Source organism: Phyllostomus hastatus, unplaced genomic scaffold, assembly GCF_019186645.2.
Source record: "Phyllostomus hastatus isolate PE091 unplaced genomic scaffold, TTU_PhHast_1.1 phas_scaffold_46, whole genome shotgun sequence".
Lineage (NCBI taxonomy): Eukaryota > Metazoa > Chordata > Mammalia > Chiroptera > Phyllostomidae > Phyllostomus > Phyllostomus hastatus.
The window spans coordinates 7,266,120-7,290,096 of record NW_025334032.1 but is presented as its reverse complement, the minus strand read 5'-3'; the positions used below and the strand labels follow the sequence as shown (position 1 = coordinate 7,290,096).

The 23,977-nt window shown below is 35.0% G+C and overlaps 1 protein-coding gene across 3 annotated transcripts in view; it reads left to right on the top strand.

Annotated features, from left to right (window-relative positions):
* NALCN (sodium leak channel, non-selective) overlaps positions 1-23,977 on the top strand; it is a 364,598-nt gene that overhangs the window by 101,795 nt on the left and 238,826 nt on the right. For all 3 annotated transcript variants that reach the window (XR_006783694.1, XM_045821795.1, XM_045821794.1), the window contains exons 8-10: positions 6,602-6,744; positions 6,867-6,971; positions 15,122-15,208. Coding sequence is in view for 2 of the 3 variants with exons in the window: in XM_045821795.1 (XP_045677751.1) it covers positions 6,602-6,744; positions 6,867-6,971; positions 15,122-15,208 (335 nt within the window). In the remaining variant the exon portion in view is untranslated. The remainder of the gene's footprint in view (positions 1-6,601; positions 6,745-6,866; positions 6,972-15,121; positions 15,209-23,977) is intronic.

The following is a 23,977-nucleotide window of genomic DNA, read 5'->3' as shown; positions in this document are numbered from 1 at the left end:
ATCTTGAACAGGCTGTTTTTTTAATAATGGAAGTATGAAAAATTCTTCATGTGTTATCTTAATTGGCCACCTTTCAGGATTAACTATTTAGTCATTGCAACTGTTTCTGAGTTAAAAAATAAACAAACATCTATTTGGAGTGTAGGATGGGGATTATATCCTTCCACAATTAAATTTACTAGTTAAGTTCATTGAAGCACCAACAGATCACAAATATTCAGGTGTAGTGGTGGAAGAATATGTACGTTTCTTTTCTTTCCAACTGAAGAGGATACTCAAACTGAAATGTTGTACAGTAAAGTCAATCAGCTGCTCATAAAAACAGGTGAGATCGAATCAGAATCAACTGGAGGGGCAGTTCTTGTCAACTTCTTGAGTGACAAGAAAATTGTCATTGTACACTCCACAAATGAGATTCTATTCCCAGGTAGAAAAGGAAGTCAATCATTACAATTTCAGAGGGAAGGAATTGGTGGAGGCTGGGGGGAGGTGGGCAATGGAGGGAGAAAATGGGGACATCTGTAATAGTGTCAACAATAAAAATAAAGAATAAAATGTGTTCTCATACAAAAAAAATTGAAAAGTATATTAGGTTGGAAAATTTAAAGGACCCGATAAAAAGATCAGATAATTTGTAGTAGGATGACCTAGGTGGAATGAAGGTGACTCACTCAAAGGTACTGTAGGGACTTCTTCCACATTCCAGTAGCTTACTATACTTTGCAAAGTCCAACATGCAGCCCTGGCTGATGTGGCTCAGTGGATTGAGCTTGGGGCTGCAAACCAAAGGGTTACTGGTTTAATTCCCAGTCAGGACATATGCCTGGATTGTGGGCCAGGTTCCCAGTGGTGGGTGTGGGAGAGGCAAACGCACATTGATGTTTCTCTACCCCTCTTTCTCCCTCCCTTTCCCTCTCTCTAAAAATAATAAAATCTTAAAAATACATTAAATTTTTTTAAAGTTCCAATGTGAGTATTTATTTTTTAAATGTAGGCTCATGTGTCTTCCAATCCAAATAATTCACACAGAATGGACAGTTCAGGAAGAATGAATGAAATTAGGAAAATTAATTATTTAAGTATCATTGTGATTTTGTTTCTTATACAACTTAAATTTGTGCTTTGAGAGTGTGGGGGTCTAAGAAAATAGTGCTACTCCAGGAGCTTCCTAAATATATATAAATACATATATTTGTAGCAGGCTTTATTGTTCTCTAGTGACAGAATACATTCTGTTCTTAGACACCATTGTACAATCATTACTCACTTAACAAAAATGTAGTCTTTTCAGCTAGAAAATTTAGTTCCACAATTAAGATGGTCTTAAAGTGTTCTGTATTGTATCTAGAAAAATATTTTGTATGTATTAATGTAATATTTTCTAGAAATTTCATATGCTGGATCAAACAACAAAAGAAGACTTTCCTATTATATGTAGCATGGGCTTTTAAATTTATATGTGTGTGTATGTCCTAAGTGAATTTTGAAAATCAGCAAACATAAAGTTAATTTTTTCTTTGTTTCCAAGTATATAATTGAGTAATATTTATGATGACAAAGAATTTATTAAAAAGACAAATATTTCAGAAATATTTATCTTAATAGTATGACAATTATTTAATTTGTCAATTATTTTTGAGTACTTCTCAATGCCAGTCTAGATGTGAAAGGTTGTTTTAACTTAGAATGCTCATTCCTAGTGAGGGAGAGATATGTGTTAGAAGCCAATGTGATTAAGTGATATGATACACGTGACCTGGAGGGCTCTCCAGGAGGACTGAGTACATGTAGCTAGTGTAGATTGTGGGCAGAGGAGGTGAGCTGGGCTGGACAGTGGCAGAGTAGTCAATGAAGAGGACCAGAGAAAAACACCTGGGGTCGAGGTGGAGGCAGCCAGACAGAGCAGGATGTGCAAAGTAAGTTTGAGCAGCTATAGTTTCTTCCTCAGGTTGTCCACTTCCAAAGAAAGTAGCACTATCATAAATTTGATTTTTGTCAGTTTAAATATTGGTCAATAATTGAAAAGTCTTTTCAAAATTGATTTTCTTTTTATATAACTTGCAAAGTCAGTAGAAAAGTGATGAGGAAAGACTATCTTACTCAATTGCTTTTGCTGCAGTTCAGTAAAATCTTCAATGCCTTTGACTCAGTATAGTTCATATATTGGAAACACTCTCTTTGACAGTCAGCCTTTTCCTGGAGAGGTTTTTTATTTCATTTTCATAAAAACTTCATCTCTTTGTATTAACAAACCCTGCTCTTTGAGCTGCATTATAAGTTCCTGCCTCTTATCATTTTCCTGTGTCAAATTAGGAAAATTGAGTTACAGCTTGAAGATTAGAATGCACTATTTTTTACTTATTTATAAATAGCATCTTCCTCATAAACAATAGTAGAGAAGGATCTGGGTAAATAGAAGAAGGATGATTTTCAGGGTTCCTCTCAAATTTAATCTTACATTGATAAACCCCTTATTTTACTTGTGAAGGCTCAATTAGTAAATCTGTTTAACTTTACTGGTAATTTGTAATGGATTTTTGTAGCCACAGTTCTGTTTTAGTTCATATAATTATAAAAAAAGAAACATACATTACTTTTTTGTGTTAAAATTACCCTCATATTGAGTCTACAAGAGCAAAAATGTACATTTTTAGTACATACTAATCATTAGTGGAAAGAGTCACTTCTCTTTTCTGTTGACATTTATTTTCTGTACATGTGGTTCTCTGAATCTTTGTTCTAAAAGTCATCTCCTTGCATGAATTCCTCAATGTACTATAAATTTAGCCACCATCATTGCTCAGAAAGAAACTGAACTTTATTCAAATTAAAGCTAATAAGAGAATATATGCTTTTTTTGACATTCCAGTCTCAAGCAGGAGAAAATATAGGTAGCATAATAAAGAAAAAGATTTGAAGATATGGACTTGTTGATGTGGGTTCAATATCTGGTTCTGTCACTTTCTACCTTGGATAAATTCATTAACTAGTGATATTCACTTTCCTTTTGTAAAAGTGATTGATAGCATCTGCCCTTTTACCCATCTACTTATCTATTTGACTAATTAGACAGAAATTTCTTTAGTATTTAAGTATGTAAAAGAGCCTTGAAACTAAAAAATGTTTTACAAATACTAGCTGTTATGGCAAAGACAATCACTGTACAAAATATGATTCTTAAAGTGAGAGACAGTACATACATGAAATTATATTTTAAACAAAGTCACTTAGCACACATTAGTGCATAATAGGCATTTATCAAATAGGGTTTCATTTTTTTTCTCAGCTTTCTTTCAAGTCTGTTGAATTCCCATTTGTTCTCATTTACTACTAGAACTTTTCTGCTATTCTGACACTTTGGTACTCAGTGATGCTCTGATTATTCTTCCTGCATGCACAGGCACGAAGAGACAGACAGTCCTCAGCCAACTGCAGTAACCTCCTTCTTAGTTTGCACATTTAATCATATGCATATTCTAGTTTTAAGTTTCTGTGTGGTTAGAGAATATATAGGTGAGTATTTTTAGTATATTTTATTGATTATGATATTACAGTTGTCCCACATTTTCCCCCTTTGCCCCTTTCTACCAGGTATCGTCCTTCTCTCCATCAGTATCCATGGGTTGTACATATAAGTTCTTTGGCTTCTCCATTTCCTATACTATTCTTACATCCCTCTGTCTATTTTATACCTACCAATTATGCTTCTTAATCCCTGAACCTTTTCCCCATTCTTCCCCTTCCTCCGCTCAGTTGATAACCCTCCAAGTGATCTCCATACTTATGATTCTGTTCCTGTTCTGGTTGTTTGTTTAGTTTTTTGTTTCGTTTTGTTTTGTTTTTTAGATTCAGCTGTTAATAGTTGTAAATGTGTTGCCTTTTTAATGTTCATGGTTTTGATCTTTTTTTTCTTAAATAATTTTCTTTAACATTTGATGTAATAATGGCTTGCTGGTGATGAACTCCTTTAGCTTTGGCTTGTCTGGGAAACACTTTATTTGTCCTTCCATTTTAAATGATACCTTTGCTGGATAGAGTAATCTAGTTTGTAGGCCCTTGCTCTTTATTTTATTTTATCTTTTTATTGTTGTTCAATTGCAGTTGTCCCCATTTTCTACCCATTACTTTCCCCCACCCTACCCACCCCAACCTTCTACATTCAATCCTCCCCACATTATAGTCTTCATCCAGGGGTCCTTTATACATATTTCCTGATGACCCTTCCCCTTCTTTACCTGGTTCTCACCCTCCCCTACCCCTCTGGTTACTGTCAGTTTGTTCTTTATTCAGTTTAGTCTCTGGTTAAATTTTGCTTGCTTGTTTGTTTTGTTGTTTAGAAAACAGCATGGAATTTCTTAAAAAACTAAAAATGACTGCCTTTTGACCCAGCAATTCCACTACTGGGATTATACCCTAAGAATCCTGAAATACCAATTCAAAAGGCCCTTGCTTCTTATCACTTTGAATACTTTTTGCCAGTTCCTTCTTGCCTACAAAGTTTCTTTTCACAAATCAGCTTACAATATTTATGGGTACTTCTTTGTAGGTGACTGTCTGCTTTTTTCTTGCTGTTTTTAAGATTTTCCTTTTATCTTTAACCTTTGGCATTTTAATCATGATGTGTCTTGGTGTGGTCCTTTTTGGGTCCAACTTGTTTGGTACTCTCTGGGCTTCCTGGACTTGTATGTCTATTTCCTTGGGCAAATTAAAGAAGTTTTCTTTCATTATTTTTCCACATATGTTTTCAGTTTCTTGTTCTTCCTCTTTTCCTTCTGGTATCCATATGATTTGGATTTTGGCACATTGGGGGATGCACCAGGGTCTTCTTATACTATCCTTGTGTTTTTCAATTCTTTTTTCTTCTTCTTGTTCTAGTTGAATGTTTATTTTTTCCTTATGTTCTAAATTGTTAATTTGAATCCTGGCTTCCTTCCCTTCACTTTTGGTCCCCTATAGATTTTTTTTTATTTCACTTAGTATAATCTTCATTTCTTCCTTTATGGAGTACATTGCCATACTCCATAATTTTTTTGAGAATCCTGATCACCAATGTTTCAAACTCTGCATCTGATAGGTTGGCTATCTCTGTTTTGTTTAGTTCTTTCTCTGGAATTTTGTTCTGTTCTTTAATTTGGGCCATATTTCTTTGTCTTCTTAATTTGGCAGCCCTCCTGTGTTTGTTTCTGTGTGTTAAGTAGAGCTGCTTTGACTCTCTATAAAAGATGCCTGTCGGGATAAATGTGGCTTTTTAAATCTTTGTTTGTCAGACTTTCACACAATTTGATTTTCTGACAATTCTGGGTGTTGTTTTGAGATTTAGTTGTAATTCCTTTTTGTGGTTGTGCAAGGAGGTGAAATATGTCTACCTACACCTCCATCCCAACCAGAAGTGGATATTGGTTTTATGTACTATAATAGTTTAACTCATTCATAGCAGTGGAATTTATTGTGATACCAATTTTACCAGTTCTGTCAATAATAATATATATCATTTTTCTTATAAACAACTTTAATTCAGTATTACTTTTTTGTTTTCTCACAAAGTAATATTAAACAATTACCTTCAATTTTATAATACTAGCACCAAAATTTACTAAGTATACACCATATGCCAACTTTTTAAAGAAATGTAATCATTTAATCTTTGCAACACTTGAAGTATGTATTATTGTTTCCCCATTTTACAAATGGGAAAACTAAACCATAGAAAGAATGTCAGAAAGCAGAATATCATCACAGTTAATTATGCATTCCTTTATTTCAGAAAAACTGGGTTAATTCTAATTCACCTATTATTATCAGTAAATTCTTAGACAAATTACTTACTTTTTTGTGCTGTAGTTTTCCCATCTGTAAAATGGGGAGTTAATAACAAGCTTCATAACATTGTTAAAATTTATAAACACTGTCATTCCTCTGAGTGACATTTTAGGTTCTCTTAACCATTTGCTCAAAAAATCTGCCTACACGTTGTTCATTTTTTCTTCCCATTATCAGTAGTATTTTCAATGAGACAATTGTCTCATAAAATACAAAGTACCATTTGGTGATTTAGCACCTTACATTTGGTGTTTAGTAAACACAATGGAATCCAAAGATAGACTCCAGCATTTGAACTGTTGGAACCTAAGTTACTTTAGTTTCCCAATGACAAAGTGATTTTCATTTCAAATGAAACTGTTTCCAGATTTATTTCATTTTAATTAAACTTATAGCATGTGTTCTTCAGCACATGGCAAGTGTTAAGCCCTAAGTGGCAAGCTTACACAGTATACATTCCTTTTTATTGTAGCATTACTTGGTTTGAATGTTTATTTCTTTTTCCACATCATTAAATGCACTTAACAGCTAAAGATATGACATAAAGGTATTTTATTGCTAGAGATTAAAATTGTCCTAGCTGGAAGTCAAAAACAACTTTTTTAAAATCCTAAGAAAAAGAACAATAAAATGTTACATGTTATTTCTACAGTCCTTTTAGAAGAGATTTTGCCATTGAGAAAATAAGCATGGATTAATATTGATTGTTTTTCTGAATGATGATTTTCGATATCATTCAGTCTGCTACCATAATTCAGTCTGCTCTTCTCTCTCTTGGTAGGCACCAGCATCTTCACAGTCTATGAGGCTGCTTCCCAGGAAGGCTGGGTGTTCCTCATGTACAGAGCAATTGACAGCTTTCCCCGCTGGCGTTCCTACTTCTACTTCATCACTCTCATATTCTTCCTTGCGTGGCTTGTTAAGGTATTGTAAAAATTTGTCCTAATAAAATCAGTGTTTTCTGACAGTTTCTGCAATTTTTTTCTGTCTTTGATTGCCTTCTTTCATTCCCAGTCTTTAGTAAATGTGGTTGTAATTTTTTTCAGAATGTGTTTATTGCTGTCATCATTGAAACATTTGCAGAAATCAGGGTACAATTTCAACAAATGTGGGGATCAAGAAGCAGTACTACTTCAACAGCCACCACCCAGGTACAGTATTAGGAGATGGTATTACGACCCACTCAAATATGGATGTTTCCATCTTCACCATCAGTGGGACTTGTTGGAACTTGTGGGAACCCTGTTATAATGGCCTTATGCAATCTGACTCATTGAAGGAGTTAAAAAATAGAAGTGCTAAGGTCCAAACCTCAAAGAACCAAATCAAGCTTTCTGAGTGATTGGGGCAAGGGCACCTGTATTTTTACCAGCTCCATGAGCGAGTTTGTTACAGAACTAGATTTGTCACCACACTTACTATGTACCTTTGATTTGATTCTGCCATCACAAGTTCTTAAAGGGCTTGCAGATAAATTTGGAAACTGTGTAATTTCCCATTTTTAGAAATATTTATGCCCTGTCTGGCATAGCTCAGTGGATTGAGTGCAGGCTGTGAATCAAAGCATCGCAGGTTCGATTCCCAGTCAGGGCACATGCCTAGGTTGCAGGCCACAGCCCCCAGCAACCTCACATTGATGTTTCTCTCTCTCTCTCTCTTTTCCTTCCCTCTGTAAAAATAAATAAATAAAATCTAAAAAAAGAGAAATATTTATGCATATAATTGAAAACCAATACAATGGCACTTATGTATAGAATTAAAACTTTGGAATTGAAAATATATTTCATTCAAAATGAACCAGATATAGTATAGTAAATTACAAACAAAACCACTCAATGCCAAATGCATGCCTGTGATTTCTGGAGAATCACTACATATTGAAAAGAGTTTTTCTATGCTCCCAAGAAGTTGGAAGTGCCCTAGAATTTGACTAAAGTAATAGAGTAATTACCACATAGGAGGGCAATTCAGATTCAATTATTTTGTCTTTATTTTTGGTTTGGTTTTGTGTATTTGTTTTGTTTTTATTTTGATGTTTAGAGAAAAAGCAGGTTATATCTTCTAGTATGAATCTTTATAAGAGAGAGAGAAATAAAAATTTATGAATTGAGAATAAAATAGTTTTAATGCCTTGTAACTATTATTTTTATAAGTGTATAAATACTTATACAGGTCTACTGATACAAAGATATTTGTGAAAGATTCAAGGTATAAGTTGTATTTTCAAAACCTAATTAGGCTTGTAACAATTATATCATAAATCTGTTATACATGCTAATATTTAGAAAATCCTTTATGCAACATCTTTACAATTCTGTAAGGGTTTGCATTGTCTAGCCATTTCATTATAAATGAAATAATATTAATATTATTCAATTTGACAAATAACTATTCAGACTTTCATGAAAGATTTTTAAAATATTATCTAGGTTATTTCACAGATGGCCTGTAGGAAATTTTTCAGAGTCATCCACATCTAGTTCCTGTCTCTCTTCTCATCTCTTTAGTGTACTATGAAAAATAATAAAGTTACAAGTTTACTCTGACATGTCTTTTAAGTAGGATGACAATGTCTTGAAGGTGTGTTTTCTGCTGTGTCTATATATATAGGGAGAAATTAATTGAACATAGAGTTATAAACTCAACACAGAATTTATATCAGTTTTCCTGATAGATGACCTAAAATGTCTTTAAAATCATATTATGTTTATTAAGTAAATCTTAGTTATAAAACCACAGTTGGAAAAGTAGTACATGGAAGTGTCACCAAATCAGTCAGCCCTTAAAATATAAAGTGAAATGTGAAGGTAGCAGAGTTATACAAGGTAATTGTGATGCAATATTGTACATAATCTGGAGAAGTAAGTTGGTAATTCAGTAGTAATATATCCAGGTATTCAGAGAATTGTGAAAAACCTTCACTAAGAAAAATGCTGTGGCTGAGAACTCAATTGCTTAGCTCCTGAAAGCTCCTGAAGCAGCTCTTGGTAAAACACCTTTTAGGCTGCCTGGAAACAGGTCCAGGCCCTATCAAGCCCCCTCGGCCACTCAGCAAGTGGCCCAGATTCTGTGTTGTCTGTGTGTGTGTATGTGTATGTGTGTATAAGGGAGAGACATCATTTGCCATGATTCTCTTACACTCGTGAAACCTGACAATACTCTGTTCACAAGAAACCCTTGCTCAATGGTTTAAAATACTAAATCACAATTTTATAATTCTAATAAAATAAATTTTGAGGAAATAAAACAATAATTGTTGTATCGTAAAGCACAAAGCTGCTCAGAAATTAAGTCAGTTCTCACCTTTCTCTAGTACGTGGAACACTTTCTGTTCTTCTATATACATTATCCTCAGAGAAGGGCTAAAAGTGTTTTGGTCTTGATGGACCTATGATATCTAAATCTATGGATTTTCCAGAGGGGTTGTGTGGGTAGAAAGAAGATTATACACATTAACAGGATAAGGAAGAGGCTTTCTGATATCTTAGGCAGTTGAATAGGAATTGACTCTGATGTGGACTATTCTGATGCAAAAACAAATCCATGACAAGAACTGTTTTGTTTTGTTTTTTAAAGCAGAAGGAGGCAACTTGCCTCTGAGTCACAGCATAGAAACAAATTACAGAAATAGTTATGCCAGAGGTCTTTGGATGCCGTAATACAAAATGTAACAAGAAAACAAAAGGAAAATGATGTGGAAGTTTTCAGATTAGTAGTAATTAGTTTACCTGAACTCTGATTGGGATGGTGACTTTCATACCTGCATTATTATTAGACATGGGTCACTGTTGCTATGTGTTCAGTTGGATGTTGGATGAAAGTGTAAGAGATTCGCACAGCCATGATATATGGCTTGTTCTGTCACTCAGCAACAGAACTACTCATGCCACAAGTTTCTAGGGGTGTTTTCCCAAAACTGGATGCAGGGATGTGCAGATGTGCAAGTAGAAATTATTCTGGACATAGTATCTCTCTACTCTAGACATTTACTCTCATTTCTCAGATATTTGCTGCTATAATCATATGGTCTTCTGATTGAGACCAATTCATGGTAAAGGTGAGCGTATATTGCTTTGCCTAGAGTAGAATAAAAAGAACTGCTAAGCTTTAAGGCCACACAAGGCTACTTTTTTATGTATAGTGATGAGACACAGGTATTGACTGCTCTGACAATCAATACATGCCTAATTTTTATATGTGAATCATGGTCCAATAGAGTCATGTTGTAGGACTGACAAATAAATATTCTGATTGTCTAAAGACAGTAATAATTTTGGGTCTGTCATTATCTCTGATTCTGCACTCTTGCTTACTTATGTTTTATGAATTAATATTCCCTAATTTAGATGGAAGACTGCTAAGGATAGAGTTGATGTAAGATAAAAATACACTTAGGTATTTCTTCTTCCTTTGTATTTCCCTGAAAATTCTTGGACTATGAATACCTACAATACCTAAACAATTTGTGTATGAATATGCAATGCTGGGTTAAGCAGAAATGCAGAAATGAAAAGACATGTGATCAAAAATAGAAAGAATTTGCTCTCCAGAAAAAGACTATGTACAACATAATGCTCAGAGACAGTGAGACAATACTTTAGTAAAAAATGTATTTACTGTATCCCAAGACTATTGCTTTTCAAATGAATACACATCATTACAATAAGTGAGAAACCAATTTAATGAAAGCAGTTTTTATGAAGGACTATTCTAGCATGGCACAAAGGTGAGCTCCTCCTAATTAAAAAAAAACCATAGTAATGGAATAATACATTCATCATAGGAAGTCATATGTGAGAATTAAATTTCATGAGGCTGAGTCATTGAATATATCATTTAATAATGAAATCAAGTGTCCAATATCATTATTTTGTATAATAACAACTATTTCCTATTTTTAAAAATCAATTGATTTTTAAAGAATCCAAACGTTATAAAAGTTTCAAAATAAATTTCAACTTTTCTCTGCATTAATGTATGTGTGTGCATATGCATGTATGGGTGTGTGTGAGTATGTGTATTGTGAGCTGCAAGGGACAGAAAGCCCCAGATAAGTGTCCCATATTAAATAGAGTTCCTTTTTCTCTCTTATGACATTGGAGGAGGTAATTTGGATTTGGTGTGGTGGTTTGTGTTGCCACAAATCCTGACTCCTTCCACTTTTTCCTCCACTTTGCATAGTTTCCATTCCCAAAGTTACCTCATGGACTAAGTTTTCTGTTATAGTTCTAATCCTCACATTCATATTCCAAAAATCAGGAAGGAAAAAAGTAGAAAAAATATCTGCTTACAACTCATAGGTCAGTATGTAATTTTTTTTAAAAGAGTTAGTCCTTTTTGTATGTGCATGTGTGTGGCTTAATGGTCCTGTAAAAATTTTCTTACTTTGGAAAACAACAAAAAGCATTATGGAAGGGCAACTGGAACCCCCTGCCTCTGCCCCATGCCCCTAAAGACTTGAGTCCTTAAGGATTCCTGGCTTCAGATATCCCATTGTCCATGCCACAGAGGTACTGTCATATTAACTAAGCTAAATGTTGTTTCATAATTCAGAGGACTCAAGAGAAATAGAATGTCTTTGCATTTCCTTCACTTTATTTCATACAAAGAAATGACCCTGAGAGAAAACTTCTACAAAAATTAAATAGATTCATTTGATTTTGGTATACTGGAAAAAATAATTTAACAGAGAAAATTGGTCTGGTACTGATCTAAGCAAATATATCAAATATAGCAAAGCCCCAGGGATCCTTTGTGACATGACAAGACACCATAGGATGCCTACCCTTACAGAGGTGTGTTAGCCAGTGACTGACAGGACTGCTTTTGTCCTTTTCTTTCATCTTTTGTCTTTTCCTCCTTAAAAGGAGACCCCTGGAATTTTGATTGGAACTTTAAAAGGCATTTTAACAGGTTTGCATTTCAACCAATGTATGTATACTCAGAATGAGCCTATTCATGAGAGATGTGCTTAATTCTACCACTAAAAGTACCTTTAAAAAATATTTCTAAAGGAAATTGGAATCCTATAAATGGACACCTGTGAAAGACAATTTGTAATTGGAATCTTTGATCAAAGAATCTTTGTGTAAATATGCACCTCCATTTTGACATTTTAAAAATACATATATGGTGTATGAATTTTGGTGCTGTCTCTACGCCCCCCTCACTTATTTTATAGAGGGCAAGGTTTCTTTTTGTGTATGATCCACTACCTCTCTGACCAAGAGTTTGAAATTATAATTTTAAATATTAAGTTATAGAATCTTTGTATCATCTTATATTTCCATCAACAATTCCCCTTTGGATCACAGAGGAAGACTAACATGAGGACATAAGTAGAGCAAAGATGTTTACTTATGTGTATAAAACAGAAGCCTTAAGAGGAAGAGAACAGTGAGTGCTTGTCGTATCTTTTCTTAAAAATAAAAATCCTTAATTTCACATTATCCCACTATCATCTCAATGCACACACACACATACCACTAAATAATTGGAAAGAAAATATATTACTGAGAAATATCTTCCAGCCAGGTATAGTATTGACAGATAACTAATTTTTTAAGATAATAAAATATGCAGTAGGATAATAACCTAGTCATCCAAAAAACTGAATTGTTAACTCAATGGATATCAGATTTTACTATCCTGAACTGTATGCAGTGTCCTGTCCTGAATTTTGTCATTTATGTATTTTAAGCAAAAGAAACTACCTTTTCCCTTTATTAACATGTACATAAAATTTCTTTTGAGTAGATTAATTTGGCCTAGTTAAAATAATTTCACAAAGTCTATTAAGTGACATATCAGCCTCCTGTCATTAAAATAACATCAGCCACTATCCCTGTGCCACATGTATAATTCTTATATTACTTATCATGAGATCATTTTTCTATTGGCTCAGTTAGAGATGTGCACTAAATAAAGATAAAAATTCAATATTTCTAGTAAAAGTGAATATCAGACACAATGCTTTGAAATTCTAATTTTCACTTTCTTCCATATCTGATATATAATAATAAATCTAATGGGGATAAAATGCCTACTTTAAAGTCTTGAGGAGAAGAGCATATGGACAATTACATGCAAAATATGTATATGTAAGGCAGAAAGGACTTGATACATAGCAAGTATTCAATATATGCAAGTTATTACCATAATCCTAGTTACTATTATTCATCTATGTTTTCAGTGTTAAAATGAACTTAACTGAAATGATATAAGTTTTAAATATAAATCCAGAGACTTCCTGCCAAGATAGAGGTGTAGGTAGATACACTTTGCTTCCTCACACAACCAAAAGAAAGACAACAAACTTAAAAACAAAAAATGACCAGAAATGCAAGAAAAATCAAACTGAATGGAAGTCCAACAACCAAGGAGTTAAAAAAGAAACATTCATCCAGACCGGTAGGAAGGATGGAGATGGGCAGCCAGAGTGCAGAGGACTCACAGCAAGGCAGTGGCTGGAGGACTGAGACAGGCAAGGCAGCAGCTGGCAGAGTGGGTAGTCCCACATTTGTGTGAGGATAAAATGGGAGAAACAAGTGGGGAGTGAGACAGACCATGAAACCCAGGGTTCCAGTATGGGGAAATAAAGCCTCAAAACCTCTGACTGAAAAAACTATGGGGGTTGAGGTGGCAGGAAACACTCCCAGCCTCACAGGGGAGTTCATTGGAGAGACCCACAGGGTTAGAACACATACAAAACCACCCACCAGAAATCAGCACCAGAAAGGCCCAATTTGTTTGTGACTAGCAGAGGAAGTGACTGCCAACCACCAAGAGATGAGGGAGTGAACTGCATTGTTCCCTCTTGGACCCTTCCCCCATGTATAGCACCACAATGCAGTGATGTGGGTTACCCGTCTCTGGTGAATACCTAAGGCTCCACTCCTTACAATGTAACAGGTGCACCAAGACAAAGAAATATGGCCCAAATGAAAACCGATCAAAGCACCCTCCAAAATACAACTAAGTGATGAAGAGATAGCCAACCTATCAGATACAGTGCTCAGAACACTGCTAATCAGGATGCTCAAAGAAGTGGTTGAGTATGGTGGCAAAATAGAGGGAAAAGTGAAGGCTATGAAAAGCAAAATAAAAGAAAATGTACAGGGAACCAACAGTGATGGGAAGGAAGCCAAGACTTAAATAAACAGTGTTGACCAGAAGGAAGAAAGAAACATTGAACCAGAACTGAATGAAGAAACAAGAATTCAAAAAAATTATTATTAGGTGAGACTTAGGAACCTCTGGGACTACTTTAAAAGTTCCAACATCAGAATCATAAGGGTACCAGAAGGAGTAGAGGAAAAGCAAGAAACTGAAAACTTATTTGAAAACATAATGAAGAACTTCTCTAATCTGGCAAAGGAAATATACTTCCAGGAATTCCAGGAAACTCAGAGAGTCCCAAAAAAGTTGGACCTAAGGAAGCACACATTAAGGCACTTCACAATTACATTACCCAAGATTAAAGATAAGGAGAGAATCTTAAAGGCAGCAAGAAGAAAGGAGACAGTTACCTACAAAAGAGTTCCCACAAGACTATCAGCTGATTTCTCTAAAGAAATCTTGCAGTCAAGAAGGGGCTGAAAAGAAGTAATCAAAGTCATGAAAGGCAAGGACCTATATCCAAGATTACTCTTCCCAGCAAAGCTATCATTACGATAGAAGGGCAGATAAAGTGCTTCCCAGATAAGGTCAAGTTCAAGGAATTCATCATCACTAAGCCCTTCTTATATAAAATATTAAAAGGACTTATCTAAGGAAAAGAAGATCAAAACTATAAACAGTAAAATGACAACAAACTCACAACTATTAACAAACGAACCTAAAAAACAAAAACAAAAATGAGCAAAGCATACAACCAGAACAGGAACATATTCACAGAAATAGAGATCACATGGAAGGTTGTCAGTGGGAAGAGGGAGTGGGATGAATGGTGGAAAAGGTACAGGGAATAAAAGTCATAACTGGTAGATACAAACTAGAGAGGGGGAGGTTAAGAATAGTACAGGAAATGGAGAAGCCAAAGAACTTACTTGTATGACCCATGGACATGAACTAAGGTGGGGGATGATGGTGGGAGGAGGGTTACAGGGCAGAGGGTAATAAAGGGGAGAAAAAAGTGGGACACCTTTAATAGCATAATCAATAAAACATAATAAATTTTAAATATGTATATATAAATCCATAAGAAAACAAATCTTTGGTAACATAAAAAGCTGGAGACAAAGTTCAGTATTTAATGTTCCTTATGAAGTATCTCTGACTCATCTCCCTCTCTGTCTTGAAGATGTTTCATGAAGACCCTGCTGGAGGATGGCAACTGGTAGCTGTGGATGTCAACAAGCCCCAGGGACGTGCCCCAGCCTGCCTCCAGGTACAGGACAATGCCATTTTTAAAACCCACTAAGAGAAGGCCTTTGACTCTTATTTTGTACAAGAAAATCCAGGGTTCTCTAAGTCTAAATCTCCCTAAATTTGTGGTCCTTTAGTTAGGCACAGTATTTTACTCCATCTTATATTTCCAGGACCTACCATTTTTTAGATACACAGTAGGGATTTGGTAGCTGTTGCATAAATCCGCACAGGTAATGGCACACCAGAAGTTTTGAATCAGTGAACTTTTGTACTGTCGTATTAAATCTTATAAATATATTCTATGCAGGCCTGGGTTATGTGGGGGCAGGAGGTCACAATCACAATTCACATAATTGAGTACCTCACTGAGTACCTGAGAAGGAATATCTTTAATAGGCACTGTGTTGTTTTGCATCTGCAAGCTCTCTGAGCAACTTGATTTAATAAAGGTGTTTCCAAGCAAAGTGCAGCAGCAGGAAATACAATTTGAGGGGCTTGCAGGTGGGTTCCTAAAGTCATGGGAAGTAATCAGGGGTAGGCCATCAGTTCTCTGGCCTTTCCGGACTTTCACACCTGCTCTGAGCTCCTCATAAAGCTCCATAAACTCCTTGTTTTGTTTGGTCAACCACACTGGCACACTGGTCTTCTCTTGCTTTGTTTCCCCTTCCTGTCCTCAGATATCAGTAACAGTTAAAACCACATCACAGTCCCAAGAGTGGCACTCATACTGTTCCATAGCATTTCACTGCTCCCATTAACCTTCTCTCTAAGGGTGAAAAATCAAGCAGCTCCATCATAGGAACAGAAAACTTATTCTTCCTCCTGGAGAATTTTACTTTCTTCACTTCCTTTTGTTTTTAGTTACAAATCCTGTTCTCACAAGGGCTGTTCTGCATAGTTCTTCATATCCCTCCACATAATTTGGGAAAGTGCTTTTCATTTGCTTTAGAATGAGAATATACCTTCTTTGTTTTAGATCTTTCTCTAAGTGCAGATTTGTACGTTACAAGGGTTGGTACCTAAGCAGCAAAATACCATATTCTAAACCATTACTATGGGCTATAGTTGATTGTGGGCCATATGGCCACTTAGTCATATATATATATATATATATAGTATTTATCCATTAAATGAATAGAGGGGGGAAAACAGGAAGACTTTTCAATGAATATTGATAATAGTTAATGTTATTTTGTGTCTCTCTTTTTATTGTATATTTTCTGGTGAAAATCTACTAATAATTTAACTATAACCATCTCTACTACTACAATTCTACTAATAGTAATAGCAATAACAACAATTGTAGTTGTGATGGTAGTATCTTTCTTAAAAAGCATTTTTACATTTGTTATTCAGTAATCCATCAAGTGATATTTATTGACATTGAGATTGTGCTGAACAAAGCAAGTGCAGCCCTTACACTAAGGAGCTTACAAAGAACTTCATGGTGGAAGGAGAAAAAGAAGCACTGAACTAGCAGTTACAAGAATAATGGGATTTTAAAGAGGTAATGCAAGGTGCTATGAAAATATACATTTTGGAGTCTGCTGTCCTTGGCAAAGAGGTCAGAGAAGGTATTTAAACTGAGATCAAGAGAAGGAGATGGGTGTACCTAAGGATGAGACTTATACCTAAGGGTGAGGTAGAAAGACTGGCATGCTTTACCTGCCTTTACAGATGAGGAAGTGGAAACCCAGAGGACCTGGGTGAGTCTCCTCAGGAAGTTATAATTCCAGCTCAACAAAATGCAGAGGCCAGGACTTGTACCTGGATACTCTGGTTCCTAGTCTCATGCTATTCCCAGCTGAAAAAAATATGCCAAGGAAACAAGTTTATAAATAAATATAATAGAAATAAATATCAGGCTGCAGGCCTGCTGAGGACCAAATCAAAGTTTTACTGAACCCTGAAGAAATTGCTTTAAAATCTACTTGTTAATAGATGTCTTCTGGTTGCAATCTGGAATTAGGAAGCAAGTTAGTCTCCTCATCTCAAAAATTTGAAATGCAAGAGATAAATGGCAAAGAAGGTGTAGTAGAAAGGACAACACCAACAAGGTTATAGGAAAATAAAGGTTGGAGAGGCAGGTGGATAGTAGGCTAGAGGTATGTAAATGCAGCATCCAAGAGACTTGCAAGTTAGACATGCATTTTGAATATGGCAGCATGCTTGATACGGTTTATGAATGATGGTGCATATGGTCTGAAATGAGGGGAGCAGGAAGTCAGACAATTCAGTATGAAGGGAGTTCCATTCAGCCCAGTTTCATGTTTGGTACTAAGTCATGCTTTTCAGAAGGATTCAATTTTAAAAAGTACAGATGAGAAATGGGATGGCCATATTTGTAATAGTCACAGGCTGTAGGCACAGAGTACATTTCCATAAGTGAGTGAAACAAGTAATAAATTATTATTTAATTAAAAGAGAAAGAAAGAAAATAAGTAAAGAAAAATATTTAAAATAAAATAGTAATGAAATGCTTGCTTGCTTTTACTAATGATTAATGACATCTAATACTAGGTAGCAAGAAAATTTTATCTGAACCCATCCACTTATTGTCTAGGGTTATAATGATTCTCACCCTCAAGGACAAACAGTATTATATAATCACTTTTTCTTTTTAAAATGAGCAAAGTATTCATATGTTCTCTTAAAACAGGTTCAACTGTAGAAATAAAACAAAAAGCATTTGCTTTAATTCTTTCCAAATTATCCTTCCTCCTTTCTCTTCCAGAGGTAACCTAGAGGTTACCCTTAAGAGCTTGTTCTGCCAAGAAACTTTACTCTTGAATTAAATGGTATATCTTTTATAAAACAGCATTTCCACTTCCAAGAAGTGTTGTCATTTTCACAATGTTTTCTCTTTCTAGAACATTCTTCTCTCCAATTCATTCTCTCAAATTCAGCTCAAACATCATGCTCAAAGATTAGATCAGACAACTTGGTTAAATGTTCTCATATTATAATTTTTGTCTGTTTAAGTTTAATAAAATAAATCAAAATTGCATAATTTGTTATTTAACAGTTGTTTCTCCAACCAGAGGTCCTCCATGACATTAGGGAATATAACAGTCAAAACGGTCATGGTCCCTGACAGCACTATACCTGACACACAGAAGATGTTCAATTGATATTTATTAAATGAGATAACAATCAAGTGAAATAATGACTCAGAAACCTCTTGCTTATAAAAGGACTTACTTGACTTCTTACTTGGAAGCAGCTGTATTTGTCCTTGTTGTCTTGTTTCTAGAAACTAGAAATCAAGTAGAGTATGGTAATAACACTAGTTTGATATTTTTTTCTAAGTCTAAAGTGAGCAGTACATTGGGAGTCTGTTTTTACAAAGTATTTCTTAAAGGTTGTATGGCTTTGGATAAACAAAAGTTTAGATACTTTGCCAGCATATGTCCTCCAAAGCATGGTGGCAAAGGCATCACAGGACATAACTGTGACTTCTCTTATGTCTCACCACTTTTATAATTCTTTTTGTTTTCTTCAGCATGTGAAATAAGATGAACCTATGTTTGCAAATATAGTCTGTAACATAGTTGAAAAGAATGAAATTAATTCCTATCTTCAAAAAAATAGAATTTAGGAGTGCCAGCCAAGATGGAGGTATAGGTAGATATGCTCCACCTCCTCACAAAACCAAAAGCAGGAAACAACCAATTTATAAACAAAAAAACAACCAGAACTGCCAGAAAATGGAACTGCAAGTCTGTCTAACAACCAAGGAGTTAAAGAAGAAATATTCATCCAAAATGGTAGGAGGGGCAGAGATGGGCAGCCATCAATGAGAGGATGCACAGCAAGGCAGTAGCTAGCAGACCTGGTGGTCCCACACTCATGGTAGATAAACCAGAAGGAACAACTGGATAGTGAAATAGACCATGTAACCCAGTGTTTGAGTGCTGGCTAAATAAAGCCTCAGAACCTCTCGCTGTAAAAACCTGTGGGGGGCATCTCCTGCTGCCACTCTTAAAAGTGCAGTGACAGCCGAGCAAGTGACATTGTTCCCTCTCTGACCTCACCCCCAGATACAGAGCCACAATGTAGCAAAGTGGGTTGCCCCGCCCTGGTGAATACTTAAGGCTCCACCCCTTACAACATAACAGGTGCACCGAGACAAAGAAATATGGCTCAAATGAAAGAACAGATCAAAACTCCAGAAAAAGAACTAAATGAAGAAGAGATAGCCAACCAATCAGATGCAAAGTTCAAAATACTGGTAATCAGGATGCTGGCAGAAATGACTGAATATGGCCGCAAAATAAAGGAAGAAGTGAAGGCTATACAAAATGAAATAAAGCAAAATATACAGGGTACCAACAGTGAATGGAAGGAAACCGGGACTCAAATCAACAATTTGGACCAGAGGGAAGAAATAAACATTCAAGTGGAACACAATAAACAAAGAAAAATTGAAAATAATGAGGAGAGACTTAGGAACCTCTGAGACAATTTTAGGCATTCCAACATCTGAATCATATCGGTGTTAGAAGGAGAAGAGAGAGAATGATAAATTGAAAACTTATTGGAAAAAAATAATGAAAGAAAACCTCCCAAATCTTGTGAAGGAAATAGACCTACAAGTCCAAGAAGCTCAAGGAATCCCAAACAAGTTGGAATCTAAAAGGAGCATACCAAGGCACCTCATAATTATATTAGCCAAGATTAAAGATGAGAGAATCTTAACAGCAGCAAGAAGAAAGGAGACAGTTACTACAAAGGAATTCCCATAAGACTATCAGTTGATTTCTCTAAAAAAACCTTGCAGACAAGAAAGGACTGGAAAGAAATATGCAGTCATGAAATTCAAAGACCTACACCCAAGATTTCTCTATCCAGCAAAGCTACCATTTAGAATGGAAGGGCAGATAAAGTGCTTCCCAGATAAGGTCATGTTAAAGGAGCTCATCATCATAAAGCCCTTATTACATGAAATGTTAAAGGGACTTATCTAACAAAAAAGAAGATCAAAACTATAAACAATAAAATGAGAACAAACTTAACAACTATCAACAACTTAGCTTAAACAAACAAACAAAAAAGTTAAGCAAACAACCAGAACAGGAACAGAATCATAAGTATGGAGATTATTTGGAGGGTTATCAGCAGGGTTGGGGGGACAATGGGGGAAAAGGTACAGGGAATAAGAAGCATATATGGTAGGTAGAAAACAGACAGGGGGAGGTTAAGAATGGTATGGGAAATGGAGGAGCGAAAGAACTTAAATGTATGACCCGTAGACATAAACTAAGTGGGGGGATGCTAGAGAAAATGGGGGTATCAGGTGGAGGGGATAAAGGGGAGAAAAAAGAATGGGACAACTTTAATAGCATAACCAATAAAATATACTTAAAATAAAAAGTAGAATATAATGGAATGAAACATTTGAACATCTATAATTACATTGAGATAATTAAATTATAATTGCCTTGTTGAAATAAATTATAAAAATGAACCATCCACAACCACCCATATCTGACAGATGAGTCCCAATTAGAGTATTAGGAATTCTGGACTTTGTCCTGAGAGTGGAACTCTGTTGTAAAATTTGGTCCAAAGTTTAAAACACAGAATATTTTATGTGAAAGCTCATGTATCCTACTACTTATAAATAGAAAGATCTGGCAAATCATGACTGTAATTGGTCAGAGCTGGGTGATGCATGACCCATTGACCTGAGTGTAGTCTCCACTTTCCCTCAGTGTCTCAACATTCCATACTGTCTCCATAACACTGGAAATGAGTATTTTATTTATCCATACATTTGTACAATTACTTTTCTTAAAGTAAAAAAAAAAAATTTCACTTAACTCATGACTCTATGGTGACAAAACAAATAAATAATAAATTTGTTAATACATAAATATATATTAAGTAAATACATGAATGAATGAATGAATGAATGAATGGTTTGCAGAAAGGATAAACAATTTGTATTTCTTCGTACAAGTGAAGACTGTCCCTGAGTGTTTAATGCATGACTGTAGGCCTGCTTTTCTCATTTGTATTACCTGTTGTGGCCCAAGAGGAATTGATTTGAATGATCCATGAAATAAGTCAATGCCACTTTAGATCACAAGGATGGTATAATGGTAAGTAGTGCATAAATTTCAGTTATTCTAAAATAGACTTCTCATAAATTTTTTGTTTTCAAAATTTCAAAGTTCTAAAATCATAACAGTATAAATGGAGACTGGCTTGAATTCATTTATAAATGGACATTTAAAAATCATTTCAGTCCTTGTTTCAGGTGAATTTGCTTTGGATTCACTGTCTTCATTGTTACTATGTCTTATATTTTTTACTTTCTTTTCTGCTTTTTGTATCCTAGCCTAGCTTATTGATAAGAACATTTATATGTCTTCCCCACCAACTGTAAGTAATTAAATAATTTAATAAAATAAGAATGATTGATGTAGCTTAATCTTTTCTACCCATTACACTAAACACAGAATATGACTGATGCTTCTGTCATTCTGGCTGTTTGAGGTATGATTGGTTTTTTTTTTTTTCATTCTCTCTCTTATCTAAAAGATACATATTTACATGTGTATTTCTTCAATGTAAAAATATACATGTGTATAGCTGCAATTATGGATATGTGTATGTATATATACACACTTATTTTTTAATTGCAGAAATAAATCTATAAAGATTTTAAATGTAGTGATTAGGATATGAGCAATAGGAACAATTTTTCATTGTTTTCCTATATTTCTACACATACACAGATATTTTGTTATTGCAAATGTTACAGTCCTTGTGGTGTTTCTGCTTCTTCTTTATATATATTGATTATGAAGCTATCAAATGAATTAAGACACTTGGAAATCTTCTCACTCTTCTACAGAGTAATGAGCTCCATAGATCCTATTGTAAAAGAAAAAATAGGTACCTTTGGTCTGCATTTTGAAAAGTACATTTAGTCTGCATTTTGAAAATCTACAAATTTCATTTTGTGTTCTAAAACACAAATTTTAAGCATAATCATAGCTATAACTATAACCATAATTGGAGTCATATGCAGGCATACTGGGAAAGGATTCAATTCAACACCCTTAGGGTGGTCTTTTCTGTTTTTTTAAATAAATGGAAATACATATGCTCTTAAATTCAATTGCAAAACCAGGCATTCAGAGCTGGAGCACAAGCAGAAGCAGATTGTTGACCTAGTAGGTGATGTGTGGTGAGCTCTGTAATGCCATTTGTTGAAATTTTAATTAATTAACTTAATGTTAATGAAGTTAATTTTGCTAGCACATTTTTCATGTTTTACAGTTATTAATGAAATTTATACCATGTTTAATGAGGAACTTAGCCATAGTAAATCTTTGTAATTTCTAATAAATTCATTCCTAAATTAAGGATAAATAGACAAATATAGCCCCTGAAATACCCACCCAACCTTAGTCCTACCTGAATGTCTTTCTGCTTCTTTCTTTACCATCCTGTACAATGCTGATCATCTGGGTCCCCACTCCTTCCTGCATTTAGTCCTTACTATGGAAAAAAAAAAGATGATCAGGAAATGATGAGGAAAAGCCTGAGACCATAGATAAAGCAAGACCCAAACCTAGCTTCCTTTTCTTTTTGTGCTATAACTGCTTTCAGCATATGTCTGCTAACACGTCTGCCTTACCTCTGACACCTGCCTCCTCAGCTACAGACATCCTTACTATGAAGTAATACCTAGTACAGTCTCTATGAAGTAATACCTAGTACAGTCTCTTCCCTGAGAGAGACTTAACTACCCTATCGTAAACTCTTAGAAAATAGGTCAAGGACAGACACATTCCAACTATGCTACTTATTAGTATGTCCTTGAGCATATTTTTGTAAATTAGAGATGAAAACTCCATTCTTTACTGTGATAATTGAGGATTTATGTTCCAGTCAAGAATTACTTAGTTGTAAGAAACAGAGGAAGCATTTGTTGCCAGTACACTCAGGCCTGTCATGTGACTGTGCTTTGCTTGACTTTCTCTCACTCTCTGTTTGGGCTATATGCGTTCTCCTCTTTCTTTCTGTCTCTGCATCTGCCTCTATTTTTCCCTCATTGAAGATGAGCTTTAATCTGTCTCCTGCATATTGCCCAAATATGGGGATTGTAACTGAATTTGGTGGCCTCCCATTCAACAGGCTCACCTGAAAATATCCAAAGATGAGTGTAAAGCTGGGAGAAAATAGTTTCCTAGTAGACCCAAAAGGAGAGATGGGCCACAGGTAAATAGGTCATAGAATTGAGTGGAAGTTAAGCAAAGTACTGGGTTTTCCTATAGTATGAACCCAAAGTAATTTTCCCTTCGTAACTTTCTCTGAAAACCCTGCTCTAGTCTTCTGTCTATGGAAGCAACTATTCAACACCTTCACAAGCTTTTTGGAGTGGATAAAGGAGGGATGTAACTCTAGTCATATGAATACTGGACTGTACCTCAGGAGTTATTACTCAAGGATAGTTTTCCCTATTAAACTTTTAAGTTTTATAGGGCTTGAAAAATCTCTTAAGGGCCAAATATTGAATAGGCTATTATGGTCTGATCTAAAGCTCAAGGAGCTTTGTATAAAACAGTTTCTTTGGAGAAACATCACACAATTTCCATATAGTTATAAATGAATCATTTATAAATTGGGGCAATTTTACTATATAATATTTAGTGATTTCCTTGTGTTAAAAATATTATGAAATATTATAGAAACATAGGTAGGAAAAATACCTGTGTATCCACTGTGTATTATTAGTAATAATAATAGCTAGCATTTATTGACCACTCACTAG